This window comes from Diplotaxodon limnothrissa, linkage group LG20 (genome assembly GCF_057381915.1).
Source record: "Diplotaxodon limnothrissa isolate DT_005_m linkage group LG20, D_limnothrissa_male_GT1.1, whole genome shotgun sequence".
Taxonomy (NCBI): domain Eukaryota; kingdom Metazoa; phylum Chordata; class Actinopteri; order Cichliformes; family Cichlidae; genus Diplotaxodon; species Diplotaxodon limnothrissa.
The window spans coordinates 6297766-6323223 of record NC_140615.1 but is presented as its reverse complement, the minus strand read 5'-3'; the positions used below and the strand labels follow the sequence as shown (position 1 = coordinate 6323223).

Below are 25458 nucleotides of genomic sequence, written 5' to 3'. Positions count from 1 at the left end.
TCCGTTCAAAAAAAAAAAAAAAAAAAAAAGGTTTCGTTTGTATGTGTTTAGGTGTTTTTAAAATCACACTATAAACATCTTGCTCAACTTAATTTAGCACACATTCAATACAAACACCTCCAAACGCCAGCAGCCAGTATTATGTCTCACCATCTCCATTTGCATTCCTTTCGCTGCGGAAGTAGCAGTGTTCTTCCTTGATATGAGCACCGCTTAAAACAATGTCCTGTCTTCTCTCTGCGTCGGCCTGACCCACTCTGAAACAATCACAGAAGCCAGTTTGAGAGACTGCATACTGCTATACACATGCATTGTCAGCCATTTGTGCAAAAATGTACAGTTAGTGTTTCTGTAAGTTGAAATGTAACAACTGACTCAACAGAAAGAGTCTATACAGGGTACCAACAGGACAAAGAGGTGACATAAACAAAAGCAAAATGTATTCATTAGCAGATTTTAAGCCTGATCATAAAAAGACCCAGTAGTTTTCCAGACAACCTTGCCTGGGAGAGTTGCCAGAACTTTCCAAATCCACTGCGGCAGGGTCATTATTCGGGTTTAGGTTACCTTGTAATTCCGTCTTTGATGTAGTAGAGCAGACACTCAGACATGAGAGGATCCTCATTCAGGTTAACCAGGTGTGGGGTCTACAGATAAACACATGAAGCAGACAGTTTACCACAAAAACATTTCTAGAATTTCGCTGCTTTAATCAACATTCATAAGTGCAGAAACTGCCCCTGATGCTAGGATATTTTCATATCAAACAAATGCTTCTGTCTGCAAATGTAGACAGAAGCGGTCACATCAACACTGTCCTGACAACTATGGAGTCTTATATTTCACAGAACTACTTCAAAAAGGATCCTGCAAGCTATTCCTCCAAAACACCAACCTTTTTAGGTGAGAATACCCCGTTAAAGTCTGCATAGAGATCGCAAGGCTAACCCGTGGAGCAGTGAGTGAAAGGAGAGAAAAGAAATTATGGAAGACAATCGGATGTGAACAAAGGACACACACACACACACACACACACACACACACACACACACACACACACACACACACACACACACACACACAAACTCATGAAGTGATGACGTGTGTTGTTTCAGGCACTAATGACTCTACTGACAAACAAACATAAACATATCTACCAGTTTTTAAGTCACTGCACTATAGCACTGCCTCTACTTGATGGAGTGAAGGGAACATGCCACTGCTTGTAATTTCATAAGGATCTGATAGCACTGAGAGCATCTACAGGAAAAAAAAAAATAAGACTGCAAATGATCCAGCAGAGTAAAAGTACAAAACAATGAGCAGAAAAAGTGTAGATCTGGACCATGCACATAAAATGTCTATTAAAGACTAAACTGTCTAAAGTGGGGCTATTTCTAATGCGGGAAATGTAGTTCTGCCAGCTTATTTGGTTAAACAAACCTTTTTGGTGGCAAAACAATCAAAAGGCTCGTCAAATGGCCCTTCATCGCTAAGCTGAGTATGTGAAGGAAGCAAATAAGAAGTGGAAAGAAAGACAGAATGATAAAGAAAAAAACCCCAGGAAGGGTTCTCATGGAAAAAGACAGTGAGGTAAAGTGAAGTGATGGAGGAAGGATGTGCTTCACCACCAGTGGGAATGTTGACACTGTGCGCTCCCACCCAGTCTGTCATACCTTTTTAGGAGAGAATACACCCAAAGTGCCTCCATCTTCACGGATTGCCACGCCCATCTCTGCAAGCAAAGCCTCCCTGAAATACAGCCAAAAAACATTTGTACACTCAGTGAAAGCATTCGTTATTGGTCTTTTATTCTTGCTGCAACATACACTGTGTGCACTTCTTTTTTCCCCACTAAAGATCGTTTGTGCTGGTAACTCGAAGAGGATGAGAACCGATGGTGTGCAACGTTGGAGTAAGTGATTTGTAGCATGACAACCGGCTGAGAATGGCACCAGTTAGACTCTATGGACAGACGGTAGCATGGTTGATGTCTGAGAGGGGTGTTTGTTCAGCCGAGTGTGACGACAAAGGAGGACAGTGAAATGGACAGAACTAGTGCAGAGATGGAAAAAAAGGTGGGAGAGAAAAGTAAAACAGACAGCACAGAGGGATGAAGAGAGAGAGTAAAGTACTAGGGGAAAACTAAAGGTTTGGTTACAGTTCTTAAGATGTGATATTTGACAGTGTTGAAAATTAATTGTGCTCATAGAGAGAGGGGGATAGATAAATCATGACCAACAAAGAGGGAGAAGACAAGAATATCCTATACAAAAAAAAGGGGGGTAATAGTCACATTTAGCCACACATGCTGAGTAACAAACAAACAAAGCTTCAGAGAGCTAGAATGAGAAGGAACGTGGCCAATCACAGCATCAGGTGGGAGTGAACGTCAAATTGCAGATAATGGATGACAGACATCCCTCTATGTGACGTCTGAGAGGTGTGTCGGGGGAAGTTTCCAATGCTATCAGAGCATTTGACACACAGTTGAGACAGACCGCACACCCCTTTAAGACTGACAGGATGCAATGAGGAAGACTTTAATGCACACGTTGGACAGACACCTTCCCCCTCGGGAAATAAAGATGGAAATGAACAAACACTGTCTGCCTGTACTGACCTCTCCATGCGGATTGCCTCAGTCTTTCGCAGTTTCTCCTCCCAGGTTTCATTGAGCTCAGCAATGATCTTTTCTGATTCCTGAACAAAGGGGAAATTATGAGAAAAACCAAACCGGTGTAATATAAAAGTAACTATTAGCAGTGTATTGGAGGCAGGAACAAGCGCACCAACCTGGATTTGGGAGATTACCTTTGCCTCATCACTGTCAAATGTTTATGTGTAATGTTTATACTTTCCCTTCACAAAATAAACTTGTATATTCAACGTGATTATGACTTATTTTCTTGCGTTTAGATTCCCAAAAATAGTTTCAGCACTGATAGAGAACGCTGTTCCTAACTATTAAAGCCTAAAGCTGATAAGACTGAATCTATTTTGGTCTGATTTCCACCGTATTTGCGTTGGTGCTTGACGTCATTGGATGACAGACGGGACCGGGCACCACGGTTGCCATGGAAACTGCAGCTCCTCATGGCTGTGGATGTTGCAATCTTATGTGCTACCCTATCTACAGAGTGTGAGAGACTGCTGTGAGTGGGAGGCATATAAGGCTCGGTAGCTGCGTGACGACCGATACGCAAGGCAGGGTTTTAATAAAGGCTGTATGTGGCGTAAAATTAAACAGCCATCTTAACGTTAAACAAATATATTGAATAAGTTACAGTTTCTCCCTTTTTATCTTATTTCACGTTACTGTGAATTTCTTGACTTCTAATAAATTTTGTATATTTAATCATAAAAAATAAAGCTGCATCTCTACATTTATATACACTGTGGATAAAATACACTTTTTAACAATTAAAAACAAGCCTGTTGTCCCGTGTGGCATTGAAAAAGTCCGCAATTACTTTATTATTTTTGCCATATTAACCATGAAACCAGCAGTTAAGACCAATAATTGTTTTTTTTTTCTTTTCTTCAAGCCTCTATTGGTTAGAGCAGAGGTGTCAAACATAAGGTCCAGGGGCCAGAATTGGCCCAGCAAAGGCTCCAAAACCGCCCTACTAATAAAGACGTCCCTCAACGATATTCAAACAGAAAATTTTCTGTGATTTAAGAAAAACTTTCGTTTTATAATTACAGGATAGTCTGGGCAGTAACTGAACTTTTGATTTTTTTATTTTACGCATTTATTTCTTACAATTTAAGTCCAGAGTTTTGCTGACAGACTTATTTTCCTACAGTTACATTACTCCTTTATGTAGGAAAACTTAGATATTGTTGAAATTATATTTATTTTTCTTATAATTGCATATCTCAGCAAATAAATACATAGTTGTAAATGTCTTATTCCACTAACAGAAAGAGGAGTTCCACTTAAGATCAAAGCTCTGTATGTGGGCCAGGGTATAAAATGAGATATCTGGGATACACCTTTAAGTGGCCGGAGTAGGAAGATGGCTGCGGGACTTTTAACTTTCCTAACAACAAACAGTCAGTGTGATTTTAAAAGTGCTGCATACACCATTGTCTGCTTTACCTTGAGTCTTTCAATGGCCTCCTCCCCTCCAGGCGTGGACATGATTCGCTCTTGGATGCTGGTGACTGACTGAAGGCCCCCCTGGCTGCACAGCGAGCCAGAAGACGGCGAGGCTGTCAGGGAACCAATAGGGGCTGTGGAGAAATGGCCAGGGCGTTGGTTCTCTGAGGCTATCAAGTATCTATTCTTATTGTTCTGAATGTCTTTGAGGTCTGAGCCAACAACAAGAAAGAGAGAGGGAGAAGGAAGATAACACAGAAAGAGGAGGGATAGGCCAAGAAAGGTTTGAAGGAATAAAACACATAAAAATGGAATAACGAAATACCAAATAGAAAGAAGGAAAGAAAGTAACAGGGGGGGGGGGGGGGGGGGCAGATGGGGAAAGAGAAAGGACAAAGGGGAGGAAAGACCAATGTAAGACACACATTTTACGTTGTAGGGTTTAGACAAACACCCAGCATGATAATCAGCTACAGACAGCAGCAGTTTTCACTCCAGGCAGTTACGCTCCAACTCATCATCTTCCAGAGAAAACGCATTAGATTTCAGCCTTTAATAACCAGTTTAAAGGGCGGCTTTTATGATGGTCACAATTACAGTGGAGAGCAATTAACTCTGAGCTCTTAATTTGTAGTATGTTTGGAAGAAATAGGGAGGTGTCACTTTGTTGCTTCTGTGTATGTGTGAACGAGGGTGAACACACTGTGTGAAAACTGCTATCACGAGTATCGGCTACAGGATGGGAGGGAGATGGAGACTGCAAGAAGGTCCAGCAGGAGGACAGAGGAGAGACGTGGACACATGCTGGCAAAGAAAGTTCAGCCTGGAGTTGATTAGATTAATTCACAGCACACGCGCCATACGCACACAGCATCCGCCATAACAAAAGCCACAGCAGCCTCACTCAAAGGTCAGGTAGCTCATGTCAATATAATGACCTCAAGGGCCTCTGAGGCAACACACAAGTGAGCTCTTTAAGGACCAAACTAAATCAAAGTGATATTAGAAAAGGGTAAATATTCTGGGGGATGATGACTTTCTTGAGATATGGGCTTTTTTTCTCCAAAAACACACCCAACTATAGCTTGAGCTAGTTAACTATTTGCCCTGCACATCAGATGGTGCAGAAACATTTTTAAGGTTAAGATGTTAGGGATGCTTGAGAATACAACAGAAAGCACACTAGCAAACTAGTCACTCTACTAACTACTAAAGTGCACAAAGTTAGTCAAATCTTTACACAAACACCTCTGGTGCCTCTATATAGAAATACAAAAATTAAGCACCTTTCCGTCTGTAGCTCTGAGCCTCAGTTTGAGAACTCAGAAGGGGCATTTTAAAGCTTTGGGCACCGTCACCTGCTGGGGATGATTAGTGAAAGAAAACAAAATAAAAAGCAGAACGAATAACCGGGATTAAAATAAGCTTAAAGAGTGCGAGTCATAGGTAGTGAGACATTATTATGAAACGATGCATTTGCATTTTGAGGCCAGGGAAAACTAAAGGGCTACTCTAAAATGGATCTGAGCCTGTAAGTAGCTGCCTCCCCCCCTGTCATTCTGAAAAACGTAACAAAAAAATAACAATAAAGCGCAAAGCATGCTAACCTACTGCCATGCTTACTCTTGCCAGTTATAAGAACACCTATGGAAACCTTGCATTTCTGGGACTCTATTAAGCTTTTGCTTTTTTTAAAAAAAACAAAGGCACTTACATGCAAAGCTGGTAGCAGATTCAATATACAGGTAATGGGGTTCATAAGCAATGTTAGCTACTATAATTAGGGCAAATAGTGATATACAGTGCAAGTCTACCACACATATACACACATTTGATTCCACTTCCTGGACAATCATCCCCCATAGGATCAACTGAGGGGAAGCAGGAAAAGATGAGAAGGGTCAGAGGTCAGCACCAGTAGAATAGGAGGAACAGATATTTTTTATGTTGTTTTTTTTGGGGGGGCTGGATAAACAATAACAAAGCTGAGAAGAAACGTCACGATATGTTTTGCTAAGTGCTACGCTATTAGACGTGATCTATGCAGGCATTAGCAAGTAGTCAGGTTATTCATCACTTCAGCTATTAGAAGTCATTAATGGGTATATTATGTATCTAATTGACAAGGCTATGAGCCATTACTCCTGCATATAGCAAATGATATTTTAGTGCAGTTTTGAGTGACTACATGTGTTGTCAAACAATCAGTCAAACACATACAACCTTAAATATACTACATATTTGACGTTCTATACATGACTGCACTGAGGCATAATAAACCTTTATTGAGGTAAACTTGTTAAAAGCTGCTTCATTCTTTGTTTTTAGTGATGTACCAGCCACAAGTACAAGCACTGAGATGAAAACGTTAGATGGCTGAGAGTAACGAGACAGTAATGAAGATAGAAGACGTTGCCAGTTTGTGGTGGGCCCTGACAGAGAAGGTCACTGGCTGCAGATACGACCAGCTGAGACAGCATAAAACTCACTGTCCAGAATGTCTCCCAGGCCCTGGGCACGGAGCAGTTCCTTCAGCCGGGCCACTTCATCCTTCAGATCGCGCACCAGCTTATTGTTGGGATCCTCATTGATGACAGCATTGCATTTGATGTTCTTGGCGCGGTCAGCATAGCTAAAAACATAATAAAACAAATAATTTTAAGTGTAATTCAAACAATCACAATCACAATCTTCCTCCAGGACAGAAAGCTTACCGCAGAGTGCTGAGGGTTTCATCGTAGTTTATGTCTGCAGGACTGAGGGCAGCTACCATGGCTGTTCTGGAGTTCCCACCTGATAAAAGATCAGTAGAGATGTCAGATAAGCATTGAGGACCAAACATGACCAAAGGCACATAGAATTTCTATGAAAATACAACACTTTTTAAAAGCTCGTCAAATGAAATACATTTTTTGTGTAATCAAGAGCTTCATTAGACTAAATCTAAGATACACTGCGCACTTTTTGTGACACGTCTGGACCAAGGAGGTGAGCCAACTATGCTCTTCTTAAAACTTCCTGAGTGCAATGTAGACTATTTCAAGTCTTTTCTTTTTTCAATCCTGACAGCATATTCCATTATGCAAATGGCTCAATTTCTCTGGCTTTTCATACGTAATTTACTGGCAAACCACTATTGTCACATAGTAACGTCAATTAATCAAGTGATACTAATATCCATACCGAGGTTCTCCCTCAGCAGCCATGTCAGAACAGAGTCCCTGTATGGGATGAAATCACTCTTCTTCTTCTTCTTGCTCTGCGGTAAGCAAAAAATAAATAAATCAATATATGAGTAAAAATGAGCTGATGTAATGATGTACAAATTATGGAAACGACTGGAGGCTGTGCAATATTATGTTGTAATAGAAAAAAAAAAAGATCCTTATGTGTAAGGGTCAATATGTCAGGTAAAATGAGGAGAGAGTTAATTTGACATGCATTTGCTCTTGTGCACGGATTGAGGGTTTAAGGTTTAAAGTGATAAAACTGATAACAGCTAAATATCTGCAACTTCATTGCTGCACATGACCAAAGGCTGTCAAATCTGTCTCATGGGATGAATGACAGGTTAGTGGTTTAGCTGTGAAAGGGTTTACCTTGCTGGTACAATTATCCTGTGCAAGTAAGCATTACAAGGACAAGAGAAGAGAGAACAGAAGGGCAGACATTACAGCATGCCAGGCTACAAACATGAATTCCTTTTGAAGGTAGGGTCAAGTTGTAGAGGATAAGAGAACGACTGCAAAGAAGGAGGAGGAGAGAAATAAAGGAAATAAAATCAAGTGTAAGACTCACCACTTCAGCCAAGGCAGAGATAACCTTTCCTAACGTGGTGAGAGACTTGTTGATGTTTGCTCCCTCCTGCAAGCACAGACAAAAAACAAAAACAGAATAAAATTACACAGATTTCCAGGTTGTACAAGCCATTTTTTTTAATGTGATTCCAAGGTGTTTGGGAAGATCGGAGTCTTACCTTTAGCCTGGTACCTTTAGCTCCAGTTGAATCTGCTCGCTCACTGCCTGCCAAGTCTACCAGACTAATTTTACTGACCTAAAGGGAGGGAGTAAATGCATTAGATGCATCAGGCCTATAATAATGTGCATTTAATAGGGTGGGTAGAGAAAATAAATAAATAAAATACAGCTCTTAGCTTCACCAATGCCAAATCTAAATTTCTGCATAATGTTGACCACATCAGAAAAAAAGATAGGAGCACAGTGCAGCACTTGGATGATGTACAGACTCCTCATACCAAAGCTACTGCATGACACAGGTTAGCATCTTATGAACAGCCTGGACACAGTAATGAGCTGAGCATCAGCGACAAAGCACGCACTATAAAACTTGACCAGCTCTGGTGAGGTGAAGAAATAGCTCTGTCAGTGTAATCTATTACAAAAGATCTGTTCCATTACTGCAACAGAAACAGCACTGCTGGAGGTATGACGTACAAAATGAAAGCTCCACTTTCACTTTATTTATAGTTTTTATGTCAAGGAAAACGTATGCCTGGTGCTCCCGAGCCAAGCAGCAGATTCACACAAATCACATTAGAAAATAATTTATAAAGGAAATCAATGCTAAATGCAAAACTTTTTTGCATTTAGCATTTTTGCATTTAGAAAACAGAGACAAATTCCAGTTTAATGGTTTAAATCCCACCATAAAAATCTGCAGAATGAATTGTTGAACACATTCAAAGCATTTGGGGGCATTCCTGTCAAGTGAGATGGAGCAAGGGTGTAAAATCTAACAGAGTGGCCACATACAATAGGCATTGTTTTCAGTAACACAGCGGTCTTTGTTCCTCCACAGTCTGAGGAAATTCTAAAAGTCAAATCTAAAATGGCTCTCTCTCTTCTTTTTTCCCCCTGCCTCCTGTGACCACTAACTTCAGGAGACTAAAGGACCAAAGAAAGCTTTTAACCCATTTTTCAGTCTAAATAAAACAGCATAAAGAAATTCATCTCTAACAAACACAAGGAAGGAACTTTAAGGGGCGATCGTGGCTCAAGAGTTGGGAGTTCGCCTTGTAATCGGAAGGTTGCCGGTTCGAGCCCCAGCTTGGACAGTCTCGGTCGTTGTGTCCTTGGGCAAGACACTTCACCTGTTGCCTACTGGTGGTGGTCAGAGGGCCTGGTGGCGCCAGTGTCCGGCAGCCTCGCCTCTGTCAGTGCGCCCCAGGGTGGCTGTGGCTACAATGTAGCTTACCATCACCAGTGTGTGAATGTGTGTGAATGGGTGGATGACTGGATATGTAAAGCGCTTTGGGGTCCTTAGGGACTAGAAAAGCGCTATATAAATACAGGCCATTTACCATTTTACCATTTGAGTGTGAATGTTTTCCAACTAATTATAAACAAAGAGGGCGACTGTTTTCCTGCTCTGACCTTTTCTGTGGAGAGGTCCGTCTCGCTGTCGTGTTTCCTCTGAGTGAAGACAATGGTGAAAACAGCATGGGACCTGCTGCTTGTCTCGTTCATGTTGGTGGCAGCCACAGTTCTGGAGTTTAGCACATATGGGCACAGTTAGGAAATAAACAGTATGATTTCTGAGCACCTTAATAACCACACAATATTCTTTTAAAGGAAAATTAATTCCTAATTCTTAGTCTTGGCTATTACTAGCGCTATCATCAGTGGGTTTTACACCTATTAGAGTGAAGTAAATCTAAAGGATTACTTTGTGCGGCGGAGGTGGATAATAACGCGAGGACGCCAAACACAAACACATGAGGAGTGCTTAGAGGGATAGTCACAGGGGAGATATGGGCTTTACGTGGCATGTTCTAGAAATAAGCCTTCTAAGTCAGCACAGTGAGATTATGGCAGGGTTCACTCCTCCTCACACGAGCCCTCGTGCACGCGCACATTTCATTGAAAAATACTCATTACCTGCCAGGTCAAGCTTGACATGCGGTTATATTTTAAAAAAAAAATAAAATAAAAAATTAAGGTGGTAACACAGTGAAGGCTGAGCTGTCTTGCTGTTTAACAATTCAACCCTTGCAAATGAGTCATACAAGAACATTTCCTCAATCAAAGCTAATTTTTATCTTTTATCAACCTGACTGACCGTTGATTATCAGATCACCACAGCTGTCGCCACAACTTTAGCCCCTCCCGCTCCTTCCTGTGATCTCAGCATGATCTCAGGGCTTAGCTCACCTGGCCTTGTTGCCAGCATCCATCAGGTCAGCGATGTCTGTGTAGGAGGTGACAGCTAGCTTGGACAGATCCTCTACATAGGGACCCAACAGCGGGTGTTCTCGGACTCGTAGGTTCCCTTTGTTCTTGGGGTTGAGCAAATCTCGGACGCGCTCGCAGTAGATCTCCATGTAACTGACCTGGAAACAATTTCAGAAGTACAGAGAGTAATTTCAGGTGCTCCAGGTTGAATATATTAAGCTAATATTGTGCAGCTCTGTACAAAGAATATATATTAATGTCACTATTGATATATATAAGAGGAGGTATTTGCATGCATATATTAAGGTCAGAGAACATAAGATATACTTTATTTATCCCAGATTTGGGAAATTATCCGGATCACAATCGCACCTCAACTTCACAGTCACACTTTTGTTTTCCCAATTTTACTGGCAGAGATTTGCAAAGAAAACCATGCAGTATGTGACTGAAGTCTGGGAAATGCTCAGGAAAGAGCAGCGAACACAAAAAGTTGGGGGCAGAGGTGAACCATGAGGACTACAGATACCAAAGAAGAATGATACTCACCTCTACTGAGTAGGAGAGCTCCTCTTTGTTGCCGTCCTCATTGATCTTCTCAAACAGATCTTCACACAGCTGAGTGGCAAAGAAAAAAAGCATTTTAGTTCAAATGACGGCATCCGCAGATATAAAAGAGGCGATAAATAGGTGTGAGATCTGTGGGCTTCTTATAAAGCAAACATTTAAATAGTTATAGCCTGAAAACCTAAAATTGTAAACTTTGGCCAAATGTCATTCACTTTCCACACCGCTCTAAATTGCTTTCAGTGTGGTTGCAGCTTAAAGGACTTAAAGTTGTTTCAGTTCTTCTATTTTAGACTGTTTAAATATTCTGAAAGGTGAATTTAGAAACTTTCTATCCATTAGATCTGACAATCTGATCAAAGGAGGGGAAAGAGCCAGATCAAAGCTTTGGGAGAGGACACCTTTGTCATTACATACATTATTTAAGTGTATAAAAAAAATCTGTTATGCATATATTTTTCAGGCTTTTCATCATAAACAAGGCACTACGTGTAATATTTCCAGAGCTCTGATGGTCTAAGATGTGTACAGAATTAGTAGATTAAATGGACTCAGCAGTTTGCGAGTTGTACTATACATTCAAGGCTCTAAATGAGCAGGAATAGTAAACAGACTACAAGACAAGGGATTGCATTATTTGTCTTAGTCTCTGCAGTGCAGTGAATGGTGAATGAGGTTTTGTTGAACAAACCATGGGAATGATTCCTTCCTGCCCCTCCTCCTGCTTGCCCATCATGGTGTAGGATTTGCCAGCTCCTGTCTGGCCATAAGCAAAGATGCAGACGTTATAACCCTCAAAAGCATGCTGCAGCATTTCCTTTCCAATGTCATTGTACACAAGGTTCTGTGAGGCAAAGCAGGGGTCATCGGGCTGCAATAAAAAGAGAAAAATATATTTAAATATATGTAGCATCACAATAAGATTTGCATATTTTCTTTGCTTTTAGTGATTAGAGTTAAAACTCACAGAGGTATGAGACCAATAGGAGTAATCAAAACTGAAGGTCTTTGCTGGTTCCTTTGGGGCTTTGGGGTTGAGGATAGCTGTGGAGGAGGAACAAAATTAGTAATGGGGTTGATATTTTCTAGATTGAAAGTTGAAGTGACACAAAAACTACTCGCATGTTCTGTTATTTTAAAAAGCTGCCTTTAGTTAGTTTATGATGTCTTCTACAGAATTCTTTAGTTGTGTTTCTTCAACCAAAAGCAGCTTCTGTGCTCAATAATATATATAACCATGCATTCCTCATGTTTTCCCCTCATGTCTTTCCTACATTTCTTTTTAAAGTAAATAAATAAACAAAGACTGTAAATTTAAATTGGAGTTACTAAATAGACCCAAATGATAAGATATATATATATATATGTGATCCTGGTTGGCAAATAGCAGCTACCTCAGGTTCCTGTTCCTCAATTAGAGAGATATTTTTGGCAATGCAAGTCACATGAAACAGTGGCAGACTACGAGATGCTGGCTTCTTTTTTTTTTGAGAACTGCAACTGTTGCAGCAAGCTCTGCCACATATGGTTTATCCTTAACCAGTGTTTTAATCATCATCATTAAGATTGACATCATTACAAAATGACAGTTTGAATGAAAAACACCAGCCTACTTCAATCACACCACTTCACCTGCTCTCGCTCAACACTACTCAGCCATTCCCCGTCGCCACATGGACAGTTTTTAATGAACAGAAATCTGCTGCCATGCCTGGCATGTCACACTCCTCAACCATGCTGGTTGGTACTGCCGGTGACAAGTGCACTAGATTTCACACTGGATATGTGACAGGCAGAAAGCGGGATGTTAATTTACTATAAGATAACCACAGAAATCACTCCTCTTAGACAAACTAAACTTTAGGGATTAGAGTTGTTTTGTGCCATGGCTGCAGCAAGAGACTTTGCTCAGGCCAGGCAGACAAATGCATACCACCACCTTTAGAAGTGAGGAGGAAGTGGGAGAGGAAGGAGTGAGAAAGAGGCTAGTGAAAGAAGGGTTTGGAGAGACTAAAATAATGCGAGTGCTCAAGGCCCTAGCAACAGTCCAAACAGATCAACAACAGAAACCGAAGGCAGGACAAAAGGGAAAAAACTATCTGCGCCTTAGTAAGAATGCTACAGTCTGTGAGCGTAAGTATTTAGAGCATTTTCAATCTTTCCAGGGAAGTCTGCAGAAGCAGTCACAAAGGAATAATTAGCGTTGTGTGATGCCCTGTGCTAATGGGCAAATTAAAGCCAGGTTTGGCTCCTCAACATGACGGTGCTTGAGAGGCTTTTGCATCAAGATGTCGCCAGCAGAGTGCCTTGTGTGCTCAGAGGATTTCAGCGCGCTTATCAATAATGCAGGAGATCTGGAGAGTCGGGGATAGCATATCGTCCTCCATGGGTCACAGGCTGACAGAAAAGCACAGCATGTCCTCAGAAACCAGAACACTAACTGCTTCATGCTAAAACTATGATGATTAAAGCAGCAGCTATTTCACTGAAGCTCATATAGATTCATGCAAAAATAATCCATTTGACTGTGCACTCTACAATCTTTGAACAGGTTAAGGTGCGCAGGCAGAGTAGCAGCTTCCATATTGGGCACTGGAAGAGGATACAGCGAGACAGGCTGCTAAATAAATCCCAATTTCAACTTTGACCTGCCTCCAAAGGGAAATTGGAGACTGGGGATGAAGAAATGAAGGGGGATTTAGGTTACCAGTGCCCTTATTCGCCTTTCCTGGAACAATCTACAGTGGCTATTAATGAGAAAGCAGCCTAAGCTCTGATTCAGTGTCAATGAGGCAACTAAGCATTAAAAACAGAAACATGATGAGAGAGTTCCACATGTGGGGGAATTTAGACAGCGATATTCCTATTATAGGACAGAAGTCTGATGGTGACAAACTCTACCATACAGGGAATCAGCATTAAACAAGCTTTTTAATCTTGGACTCTCTCAATCTTCCCAAGTTCAATCTTGGACAAGACACTACATGGTAGCAACTACTAGGAGATTGATCAGCTCCTTAATATGAATCATGCTCATGTAGTACAATTATCTCATTCAATAGCTCACAACATTGCTCCCAGAAAGGAGAGCTGGTTCACCCATGTGGTGTCATCAGTGTGTCATAAGAGTGGGTCTCTTCTGTAAGAGCCTGTAAAGGTGTTCTGAGGTCAAGATACCCACACCTTCAAAAATGGGGCTCTAACTAGTGCTGCATCTGCACATAAAGGATACCAATGGCAACGGTTACATATTCACAGTCTGGCTTTTATTTACACATTGTGTTGAAAGAAGTAAAAAGAAAAAAAACCCCACACCACTCTAATATTTGTTCATGATATTGGTTTGATACTGACTGAAATAGCTGGGTTGGGTGTCTGTGGTACTGTGACAACAGGGAGCCATCTATTTTATTCAAATATAAGTTATTCTATGTTTGGTTTGCTGTGCTGTGTGTGACCAGGGGTGCACTAGGTCCTAGAAAGAGAGCTTACACAGCATGGAGGAAGCTAACAGCAAACTATTTGGAGTTCAAGATATTTCATGCTTGCTACGCCAACAAGTTTGATTTGTTTTTTGTTGCTTTGCAGCAGTTTGTGAATTTATGTTAGCAAATGGTGTTTGCTAATGGTGCTTTTGCTAGCTAGCCAGGTAGCACTGGAGTCTATTAACAGCTGGGAGGCTCTGTGCTACATTCAAGAACAGCTAAGACAGATGGAGGAAAAAGAACAAGTCCAATGGGCACCGAAATAAGCTGTGCCCATTGTTTAGAAGATTTCCTGTTTAAAAAAATAAAAATAAAATAGCAGTTTTGTTTGTGCGTCTTCTTTGCGTGCTCACATTTCAGGCTGTTCCTCTGCACACAGTGTGGTGGCATGCTGCAATACCGAGAACTAAAAAAATCTGTTTTGTTTAAATTGGTTGAATGAATAAAGCAGAGTCCGATTGTGAGGGTACAGGGAACCAAGAGAGACAAAGATCAGTGCTACTCAAGCATAACAGGTGTTTTGTCCGATGCCACAGAGATTTAAGGATCAAATTAATAAATCCAAATTGAGATTTATTGGTTGTATTTTTAAGTTAGACTTCTCTGCTTTGGACACATTAACACTAACAATAGCACATATCCCAATTTTGTTTAAAAATAAGTGGAAATTAAAAAGTGGCATTATGTCTAACTGAAAAGCATAACAGGAAACCTTTTAAGGACTGAATGACTTTATTTCCTGTGACAATTATTTTTGATTTTTGTTAACCGAGTGGAAGAGTGGACTGCAAATTATTCTGGTTATGTGGTTTTATTTCATTTGTCATTATTATAATGACTAGCACAAACGCAGGCCTGTGGGTCTCGTTTGCTTCGCTCAGGCATAAAAACACAGACATGTGTGTAATTTTATCGTGCCATTCTTTTTATGTTCATTATCACGGTGTATATTAAGAAACTTGCTGTTCATAAACACCAAACAAATGATTTTTTATTTTAAATATATTGTTCTACTTCTTTGCAGACTACTTATTAACAGTTTAAGACAAGCTAATCAGCTACAGGCACTATTAGTTACAGTTTGTTGAAAATGTATGCATATCTGTAAACAAGAACACATTCCAGTGATCCCAAAGTGCCACTGTACTAAAAATTGTTTAGCAACATTTATTTAGAAATAACAATGAACACATATACATAATGTAGACATAATGGCACATTTGTTTTGAGATCAGCTACTATACATAATATATATGAAATTTATAATAATCTGAGTCTTAAAAATAAAATAATCCCCAAAAACTATATAGATGTAGTTGTGCTTTAATCCAATCAGAAAACGTCCAGCAGCAAAAACTTTCCATGCCTGAATATTCTACATATTCTTTTCATACCACACTTCTGTGTTAATTGTTTTTCCAAAACGAAAGGCAACAATTCTTAAATTGTGTGGATTTATCATTCTCTCCTTTCTTCTCACAATCAGGAGTACAACCTATACATTTAACATCAATATTTGATTGATAGCTGCAATCAATCAGGATGTGACTGTGGAAAATACGCAAAGTCGTGGTACTTGTATCTACCAGGAGTAGAAAGGTTGGGCTGGTGTGTCACATGCATGTGTCAAATTGTTGCATTTGACGGGCAGAATGTGGAGAGTTTTATCCTCACCATCTGATATATATCTGATCAGTCAATCACAAAACAGTGCCCTTACACTCTAGCATGACATGCCTACACCTGCACATCTCATAAAGCACATGAACAGGGATTCACACTTAGTAAAAGTCACAAGTCCTGACTGAAATAAATAATACTTATAGTACCCCCCACTTAATATTCAGCCACAGTCACATCCTGAACTTGAAATGGCAAACGCATCCTGCTGCCTCATAAGCAACGTCATCATTCCGTCTTTTTCATCCATGGCAACAGGTATAGGACCAGATTCTGGTTGCCATAACAACTCAAACTGGGCACAGACGTGGAGGATGCAGCACATCTCGTCCTCTTTTCTCTCGTCTCGAGCGTTCGCCGTTATTGCCCTCGCAAACTATTTAGACATTCTTAAAATTCAAGTTTATGGATAATTACAGTCATTTATCAAACACTGATTTCCAGGTTTAAATCCTTTGCACATCTTAACAACCAACATGAGGGCGGCACTGCAGACTTTAGGCCACTTATAATGTCAGGCTCAATAAGGCACTGTTTACCATCCCGCCGTCGGTAAGCACTAAACATCCATTACATTAACAGATGACATGCAAATCTACACATATGAGGTACTCAAAAGGAGTCAAAATTCTCTTAAGACTGAGAAACGTAGACAAACAAAAGCTATTGTGTGGCACATTCATCTGTTTGCTCTTCCGAAATGCTACGGTTTTACATTTTCAGCTCCTAGGAATTTAGGATTGATAGGATGCAAGCCCTCCACAAGCCCTCAGGGTGAACAGCAGTTAACTAACCACATCCTGACATCAACCTCAGCTGGTTGTTGCCAGCAGACATTTTGTGCTACAGTGCTCAATATGGGGTCTATAATCCAACCAGGAAAGAAAAAAAGCCCTCAGTAATTAGGTTGTTAGGAGGTCTCCAAGCACCAGATGGAGACTAAAAGCTAGCCCTTTTCACCTGACGCTAACAGCCAGAGTCTAAAATGGCTGAACAAAATCGACCTCTCTCTCTTCCAGTAACCCTCTAAGGATACGCCGACTGCTAAGTGAAGCTGATCGATGACTATCTGGGATCACAGGAAGGGGGTGAAGACATTAGGGTGAATGCATATGGAAACTTTGAAAGAGAAACAAATGGGTGAAGTTAAAGGAACCCAGAGAATATCTGTGCACAGCTGGAATGACAACACGTGCTTCTTTGAACAAGACAGGAATTTAAATAGCATCCCTGGGGTCTCTGTGTGCATATCCAAGCGCATCTGTGTGATGGTAAATGGTAAATGGCCTGTATTTATATAGCGCTTTACTAGTCCCTAAGGACCCCAAAGCGCTTTACATATCCAGTCATCCACCCATTCACACACACATTCACACACTGGTGATGGCAAGCTACATTGTAGCCACAGCCACCCTGGGGCGCACTGACAGAGGCGAGGCTGCCGGACACTGGCGCCATTTGTAATAGCAGCTGAGAGAAACATTTAAAATTCAGCGTACAGCATTAGCGCCCAGCTTCTTACTTATTATTAAATATTGAAGGCCATAGTAATCATTTTTAAATGGATTGCAATTCACCGTCACTGGATGTTTTTATTTCTAGAGATTACATCTAGGTGCCCAAAACAATAATGGAACCTCACCAAAACAAACCCCATGTCAGAAAATAATTTTCTGCTTTGGTAGAGCTCTGGGTCTAGAATGATTTTCTTCTCTGCTAGTTAATATGTAAAATACAAGATGGAAGCAAGTCAATTAAAAATTGTTGTTTCAATAATGGAATTTCTCCCAATAACATAATCTGATAATGTGGATCATGGTGCTGATTAGAAATGCCGCTTAAAACCTAATCTCTGTCTCCCTCTCCCCCTCTGCCATCTAAAAAACAAACAACCCCCCCAAGAAACACCCTGCATTGGTATAAAAAGCCAGAGAGACAGAGAGGGTAAACTAAAACATTACAGCAACAAAGTCTGACAGTGAAACTGCTGCATCCTCTACGTCCACAGCTGGTATGTTTTACACAGATGCAGCCAGCACTGAATTGAGATCAGAGCAGAGGAACTTTATTGATCCCAGAGGGAAACTGAGTTGTTATAGCAACATACAACACACAGTTTTGGGTTTGTTTGTTTTTTTTGCATCATTCCTGGTGAGCTCTGCTGTCGCTTCCTTCCCTGTTCCAGTCCACTTTTCAATCAATCAACATTTGATCGATGCAAAGCATCACACGTTGCTCGACGCGCTGCACAGAAGCATGTTAGCCTTGGCTGAAAACTCGCCTTCACAGGCAAATACATACACAAACGGATGAAATGGCAAATCCACAAATTAAGCATTCAGCTGTGCTCACACTGGAAGAGATTCATTTGTCATACATCACTTTGAAGCTGACGGCTGGTCGCTTGCACACACCCCAAGCTCTGGTTGCCTAGGTGACCCTCTATTGTACTACCAGGTCATATGTCAATTAGCGGTAATCTTCGCTTTCATTGGTAGTTGCTTCAGTTGCTTACCGGGAATTTGAGAAAACTTTTACCTGAGTCCGGCCTACTTCCCATTGCCTGCAGTTATGACACATGAAGAGCAGAGTATCATTCATTTTCTATACAGAAGACTTGAGGGAAAAGGTAAGTATAATCACTTAAAAGATTAAATCTCCATTTAAGGTCACCGTTGTCAAGTGACACTTCAACGTCTGGTTCTTGCAGTATGGATAAGAATCACAGCTGCTTCATGCTACAACACAATTATTCCTTTTGGTAAAAAGTGTGAGGTATTGTATGAGAAATAGAAAATGTTGTGTACACTTATTTCAAACTACAGCCTCCCACCTGTGTCAGTTTGTGGATGAATGGTGAAGCGAAACAGCTGTTGACATGAACCAACGATGTGAGCAGTGCCACAGTAACGCTAATATAGCTGTTCACTCAAGTAGCAAGACTCAAGTTTGGATGAGGTACATGCTGAGCTGGCCACAGAAATTCTCTGCGTGTTGCATCCAGTGTATTTAGGAGAGTGTGTTTGATGGCTTGGTTACCAGGGCTGCGGCACAGGTGACAGAGTTGTCGCTGGATGCGGCTTAAAGCTGAGGGCTAAAAGTAGTGTCTGAGCACTGCAGCGCACATTTGCAAACAGCTGAGCTTGTCGCAGCCACAACACAGCACATACAACATCTCCAAAATAGAAACTTACACCTTGATTACCCCCTTTGGATACAGTGACGTTCATGTAAGGTCAGGGTGGGTTGCCAGGTGGCCTTTAATTAAAAAAAATATCGACACAGCAAATCAATATGCCTCTGTTAAATACTTCTGCCAGAAAAAAAAATACGTAACTTTCCAAGCAGCGAGCTGAGTTTTTCTTACAAGGAGACATGACCCTTTAAAACAATCTATATCACGGTCACTGACTCAGACAAACTACAACAAACTTTCTATTCATGAAAGAATCACACATTTTCATTTGATCAGATGAGTGTACTTCAGAGGCACTGCTGGAACTTTAAAGGAAGGCACTAAATGCATCTCAGCTTCTACTAAGAAGTCCGATCACGTCATTCTTCTGCTGGGTGAGAGGAGAGAGGAAAAAAAGCACAGGAAGACACTTGAACAAAGCACTGAATGCAGGGTATTGCATGCAGGGTTTGAGCCTGCAAAACACATTAGGTAATCTGTTATGACAAGGCTCTATGCGCCGAGTCCCCTCTGTGACAATGACCCTTTTCACACTGCCCTATCCCCCCCCTCTCTTTTTTTAGGGAAGAAAAAGCATTCAGAAAAATATATACTCTCAGTGTTTTCATTGGAAAGTGACTGAAGTTGGCTTAAAAGCAAATGTAAAACAACAGCGCTCCATTCAAAAGCATGTTTTATTTAACTGATGCTCTAAAAGTCAAGCTTTAAATGCATTCAATACATGCGCCTAGGTTATCTGATGAAATATGGTCTGAGCAGGAAATCAGTGTTTGCATGTAGTGCAAAAAAAAAAAAAAAAAAAAAGCCCCTGTTTACTTTCTGTTTCTGAGCTATCACATATAAATCCCACCACCTACCAACTTAAGAGGATTTCTTTAAAGCATTTTGAGTGATAGAGAGAAAAGAGAGGCAGTCTAGTAGGAGTATGCTTTTTTCCCCCTTAATATGCATATATGTATGTGGTAACAGGCTTTCTCTTAATTCCTCGCCCCAATTTAGGATACTGGGTTTCTTGTTAGCATGGTGAGAAATAAGAAATCGCTGAAAATCTTGAATCAATACATTTTTAACAAAAGTTGTTCCAAAGGGAAACAAAAAAGCCCCACATGCGTAACCTGATCATAGGTGGAGTTGCCTGTTTAGCTAGAAAGCAGTGGGAGAAGCGCAGCCCTGGCTGGCCCATGTGCCAGCTGTTCCAGCTCTGACGACTGTCTATTTATACAGCAGCAGATGGCAGTTAGTGCCTAGCATGCCGACAGACTGTCAGTGACAGGAAGGAATGGACAGATTTCAGCCGCCCAACCTTTCCGCTGAACTTGTAGCCAAACCATACATTGCTCTGAGCCCACAGACACTGATAGCTGGCGAGTGCTCCAACTACCTCTTGATATTAGCAGCTTATGTGGACTCACTGAGTCCAGGATAACAGAGACTACAGAGAGGCTTCTAGAAGCCACCAGATAGAGAAAACATGCAAGGCCAGCAGGACTCCATTCAGGAGCTAAACAAACACAGAACTACAACAAAGAGAGAGGGATGCCAGGCAGCCTCACAGGTGATGGCATGCAGGGTTAATGAAATCAATGCTGAAATAAGACTAAATTCTTTCTTTCTTAATTTAAAAAAAAAAAAAGAAAGAAAGAAAGAAAAAATGGTTTCAATTCTAATTACCTAAACTCTGTATGTCAACCTAAACTCTGGGAACATACTCCAGGATAGGGCTGGGCCATATCATACCGTTCACAGTAATACCGGTATAATGTTGGGCAACGATAAGAAAATGAAATATCGCGATAGAATATGGGTAAAACGCGCATGCTCAGTGCCTTTATTTTCATAGGCACATGGTGGAAAAAGCATGGCGGCGACAGAGAATGAGATGGGCGAAAGCAGATCGTTGAATGAAACAGATGAACCAGAATTGGTTTGTAAAAATGCTGCAACTTCAGTGGTGTGGAACTGGTTTGGCTTTCGTCCATCAGATACACAACAAACCACTATTTTTGGTAGAGCATGCTAGCGGGCCGCCGTTATTACCGTGTTTTTTGGAAAATATGGCACACTTAACATCAATCCTTTGATTTTTCTGAAAATCAAAAGTGCCCCTTATAATCCCGTGTGCCTTATGTATTAATTCTGGTTGTGTTTACTGACCTCGAAATGATTTTATGTACACGGCGCTCGAAAATCTGTCAAATGTTTTAGTACGACTTTGCTGAGCTACGAAGCCGCACCGCTTGATGGATTGTCGGAGCATTATGGCTATCGTAGGCAGGAGCTTCGCGGAGTGATACGTACTGTGCTTCAACATAATATTACCGTATTGTGTGTGTGTGTGTATAACCTCTTTTTAAGTTTTGTGGATATTATACATTGTTATGCTCAGGATATGTCGGCCAATTTCCTCTGGAAATGCATTTTGGTTAAACTGTCAGCAAGGAATTTGCATTTGAACTGCTAAATTGTTATATAACTTTAATGCACTTTTTTTTGCACTAATAAAGTTGTGGAGTTGTAAAGTATTTTGTCGATTGTCAATTATATCGACAGTTATATCGTTATCGCAAATTTTCAACTGTATATCGTGATAAATATTTTTGGTCATATCGCCCTGCTCTACTCCAGGACCTTTAATTCAATCAATCAATCAATCAATATTTATAAAGCACTTTTCATACAGAAAAAATGCAGCACAAAGTGCTTTACATAGTTAAAAGCAGCCCACCCCACCCTCCAACTCACTCCCCACACTCTCAATACACATATATCCCCCCACCCCCACCCACATACACATACACACACGCGCACACTTAAAGAGTAAAAATTGGGCTGGGCTCGCATGAGCCAAGTGAGGAAACATTATAACAGAGAGCCGTCTGCACCGGGAGCCGGTCACAGACCGCAGCCTCCGGGCTGGGCACACAGCAGGAGGGAGGCCAAGGAGCCCCCCAACCAGGCTGAGAGGACCCCAGAGACCCAGCAGCCACGGTCAATAACAGCCCCGGTGCAGAGAGCGCCCTCCGAGGAAACACTGGAGATATGACGCAATACGATGTATACAGGGTAAAATGATAAAATAAATAAGAACAGGATACAATATAAATATAAATATAAATAGAGTAAGAAGATTAAAAAATGAATAAGAATAAAATCAAGAAATATTAGGTAAATCCTAAATTAATAATAGAATAACAGGATAGAATAAATAAGCATAAAAAATAAATAAACGCTAAGTAAAAGCTAAATTAAAAAGGTGGGTCTTGAGCCTGTTCTTAAAAACATGTACGTTCTCTGCGGCCCTGAGCTCCTCCGGCAGGCTGTTCCACAGACGAGGACCATACCACTGAAAAGCTGCCTCTCCGTGAGTATGTGTCCTGACTTTAGGGACAATCAAAAGGCCAGTACCAGAGGACCTCAGGGTCCGCGAGGGTTCGTATGGTAAAAGCAGATCTGAGAGATAAGAAGGCACAAGACCATTAAGACATTTAAAAACCAATAAAAGAACTTTAAAATCGATCCTGAAACACACGGGGAGCCAGTGCAGCGATTCTAAAACCGGTGTAATGTGGGCCCGCCCTCTGGTCTTCGTCAGCACACGAGCTGCCGAGTTTTGCAAGAGTTGTAAAGTTGAAATATTCTTCTTAGGAAGACCAGAGAGCAGGGCATTACAGTAATCAATGCGACTGGTAATAAAAGCATGCATCAGCATCTCCGTGTTGGCCCGAGAGAAAATAGGGCGGACTCTGGCTATATTTTTTAGATGATAAAATCCAATTTTGGTTACATGTTTAACATGTGGGATAAAACCAAGCTCAGAGTCAAAAATAACACCCAGGTTTTTCACTTGTAGCGAAGGACATAGTGAAAATGCCTCTAATTTAGACAAGAGTTTCTCTCTCTGAGCCTCAGGACTGACAATTAAAACTTCAGTTTTGTCCTGGTTAAGCTGTAAAAAGTTTTCTGCCATCCAAGATCTTATATCCAAGATACAGTTAAAAAGGGCATCCATTGGTCTGGTGTCATCAGGAGACACGGAGATGTACAGCTGCGTGTCATCAGCGTAACTGTGGAAGTTCACTCCATGCCTCCTGATGACACTGCCGAGAGGCAACATATACAAATTAAAAAGTACAGGGCCTAGAACCGACCCTTGAGGCACACCACATGTCATTTTATGGATCTTAGAGGAGCATGTATCCATACTCACCATAAAAGTTCTGTCAGAGAGATAGGAAGTGAACCAGTTGTGTACAGCACCAGAGAGGCCCACCATGTGTTTTAGTCTGTTTAAAAGAATAGCGTGGTCTACTGTATCAAAGGCTGCGCTTAGATCCAGTAGCACCAGGACTGAGAGCTTTTGGGCGTCCCAGTTACATCTAAGATCATTTAAAACCTTTAGGAGAGCCGTCTCTGTGCTGTGGTTCACCCTAAATCCAGACTGGAATATCTCCAGGATCTGTCTATCATTGAGAAAATCAGTAATCTGAGTAAAAACAAGTTTTTCTAAGACTTTACTTAAAAATGGTAAGTTGGATACAGGTCTGTAGTTATTAAAATCATTACAATCCAAATTGCTCTTCTTCAGAAGGGGCCTCACCACCGCCGTTTTAAAGGCAGCAGGGAAGACACCCAACTGAAGAGAGCAATTCATCATGTATAAAAGCTCAGCCTCAAAAAATCCATAAAGTGTTTTAAAGAGTGAAGAAGGGATTGGATCTAAAAGACATGTGGTGGGTCTCACTGTGGAGAAAACCTTCTGAAAGTTCTCAGCATTAACCAGGACAAAGCTGTCCAGTGTCTCCTCAGGTACAATCGAGCCCTCAGATGTGTTTACAATCATATCGCGATTAGATAAAATATCAGATCTGATGGCGCTGATCTTTCCCCTGAAGTGGTCTGCAAACTGCTCACAGAGCGAGTCTGTGGGGGTTCTTTGGGAGCTGTTAAAATCAGGGTTAAATAAATGATCTATGGTGGAAAAAGAGGACCTTGGGATTATTTTTGTTAATACTGATTATTTTGGCGAAGTATGAATTTCTTGACTTCCTTAATGTATTATTGTACATTTTAAGTTGCTCGGAAAATATTTGATGGTTGATATTATTTTTATTTTTCCTCCATCTCCTTTCTGCTGCCCTGCAATTTCTTTTGAGTTTTTTGACTTCTTCGTTTCTCCAGGGTGATGCATGTTTTACGTTAATCTTTTTGGTGGTGAGTGGAGCAACGGAGTCAAGGCTTTTCTTCAGTTTGCTGTTAAAATAACTAAAAATCAAATCGCAGGGTGCAGGTAAAATCACAGGGGGGCATTTGACTAAAACCCTGGTAAAATTTGCAGCCACTTCAGAGGTTAGATAGCGCCTCCTCACAGTTCGCACCGAGGTCTTCCGCTGAATAAAACCGGTGATGTTAAAAAACACACAGTAGTGGTCAGAGACAGCCAAGTCAACAACAGAGGACACGCTGGTGGACAGCCCATGGGTGATGACCGGTCCAGAGTGTGTCCTCTGTTGTGAGTCGGCTGCGTGACGTGCTGGATAAAATCCAAACAGTGAAGAATGTTTAAGAATTCTTTTGTTGCAGGGTCAGAAGGATTATCTATGTGCAGGTTAAAATCACCGGTTAAAATTATCATATTATATTTTGAATGTATGTTTGTTAAAAATTCTGAGAATTCCTTGATAAAAGCAGCGCTGTCTTTAGGTGGTCTATAAATTGTGACAGATAAAACTGGAGGGCTGCTGAAAACAATAGCATGGAATTCAAAAGTGGTAAAATGATCAAATAAAATTTGTTTGGTGGTGAGTGTGTTGTTGGCTAAAGATGCAGTCCCACCACCTCTCTTACCACTTCTAATAGAAAAAGAGAAATTAAAATTTGGTGGGGAGGCCTCAGTGAGAACAACTGGTGCATCCGAGCCCAGCCATGTTTCAGTTAAAAATAAACAGTCAAGTTTATTATCTAAAATTAAATCATTAATAATAAAAGACTTGTTCGACAGAGAGGGTACATTTAAAAGTGCCATACTGATTGAGACTGGTGGATTATTGACAATAGAGTTGAATGGATGTTGATATTTTTGAAGAGACCGGAGGTTATTAATGTTTTTGGAGTTACTGGATTTATGATAATTCTGTTGCTCTCTGTTTGTGATTATGACGGGTATTGTGTTGACTGTGGGAGAGAAAGGTCCTAGTCCAGAGTTTTGTGTATTACTGTTAAAAGTGGAACAAATA

At 40.9% G+C, this 25458-nt stretch overlaps 1 protein-coding gene across 1 annotated transcript in view; it reads right to left on the bottom strand.

Moving 5' to 3' along the window:
- kif1b (kinesin family member 1B) overlaps nt 1-25458 on the bottom strand; it is a 67582-nt gene that overhangs the window by 27291 nt on the left and 14833 nt on the right. Inside the window, exons 3-19 of the mRNA XM_085345104.1 lie at nt 11832-11908; nt 11556-11735; nt 10847-10915; nt 10277-10455; nt 9500-9611; nt 8082-8159; nt 7904-7969; nt 7289-7364; nt 6820-6898; nt 6595-6737; nt 5935-5976; nt 5392-5466; nt 4106-4317; nt 2624-2703; nt 1677-1752; nt 568-647; nt 151-257 (exon numbers count right to left, since the gene is read on the bottom strand). Coding sequence (XP_085201230.1) covers nt 151-257; nt 568-647; nt 1677-1752; nt 2624-2703; nt 4106-4317; nt 5392-5466; nt 5935-5976; nt 6595-6737; nt 6820-6898; nt 7289-7364; nt 7904-7969; nt 8082-8159; nt 9500-9611; nt 10277-10455; nt 10847-10915; nt 11556-11735; nt 11832-11908 — 1731 coding nt within the window. The remainder of the gene's footprint in view (nt 1-150; nt 258-567; nt 648-1676; nt 1753-2623; nt 2704-4105; nt 4318-5391; nt 5467-5934; nt 5977-6594; nt 6738-6819; nt 6899-7288; nt 7365-7903; nt 7970-8081; nt 8160-9499; nt 9612-10276; nt 10456-10846; nt 10916-11555; nt 11736-11831; nt 11909-25458) is intronic.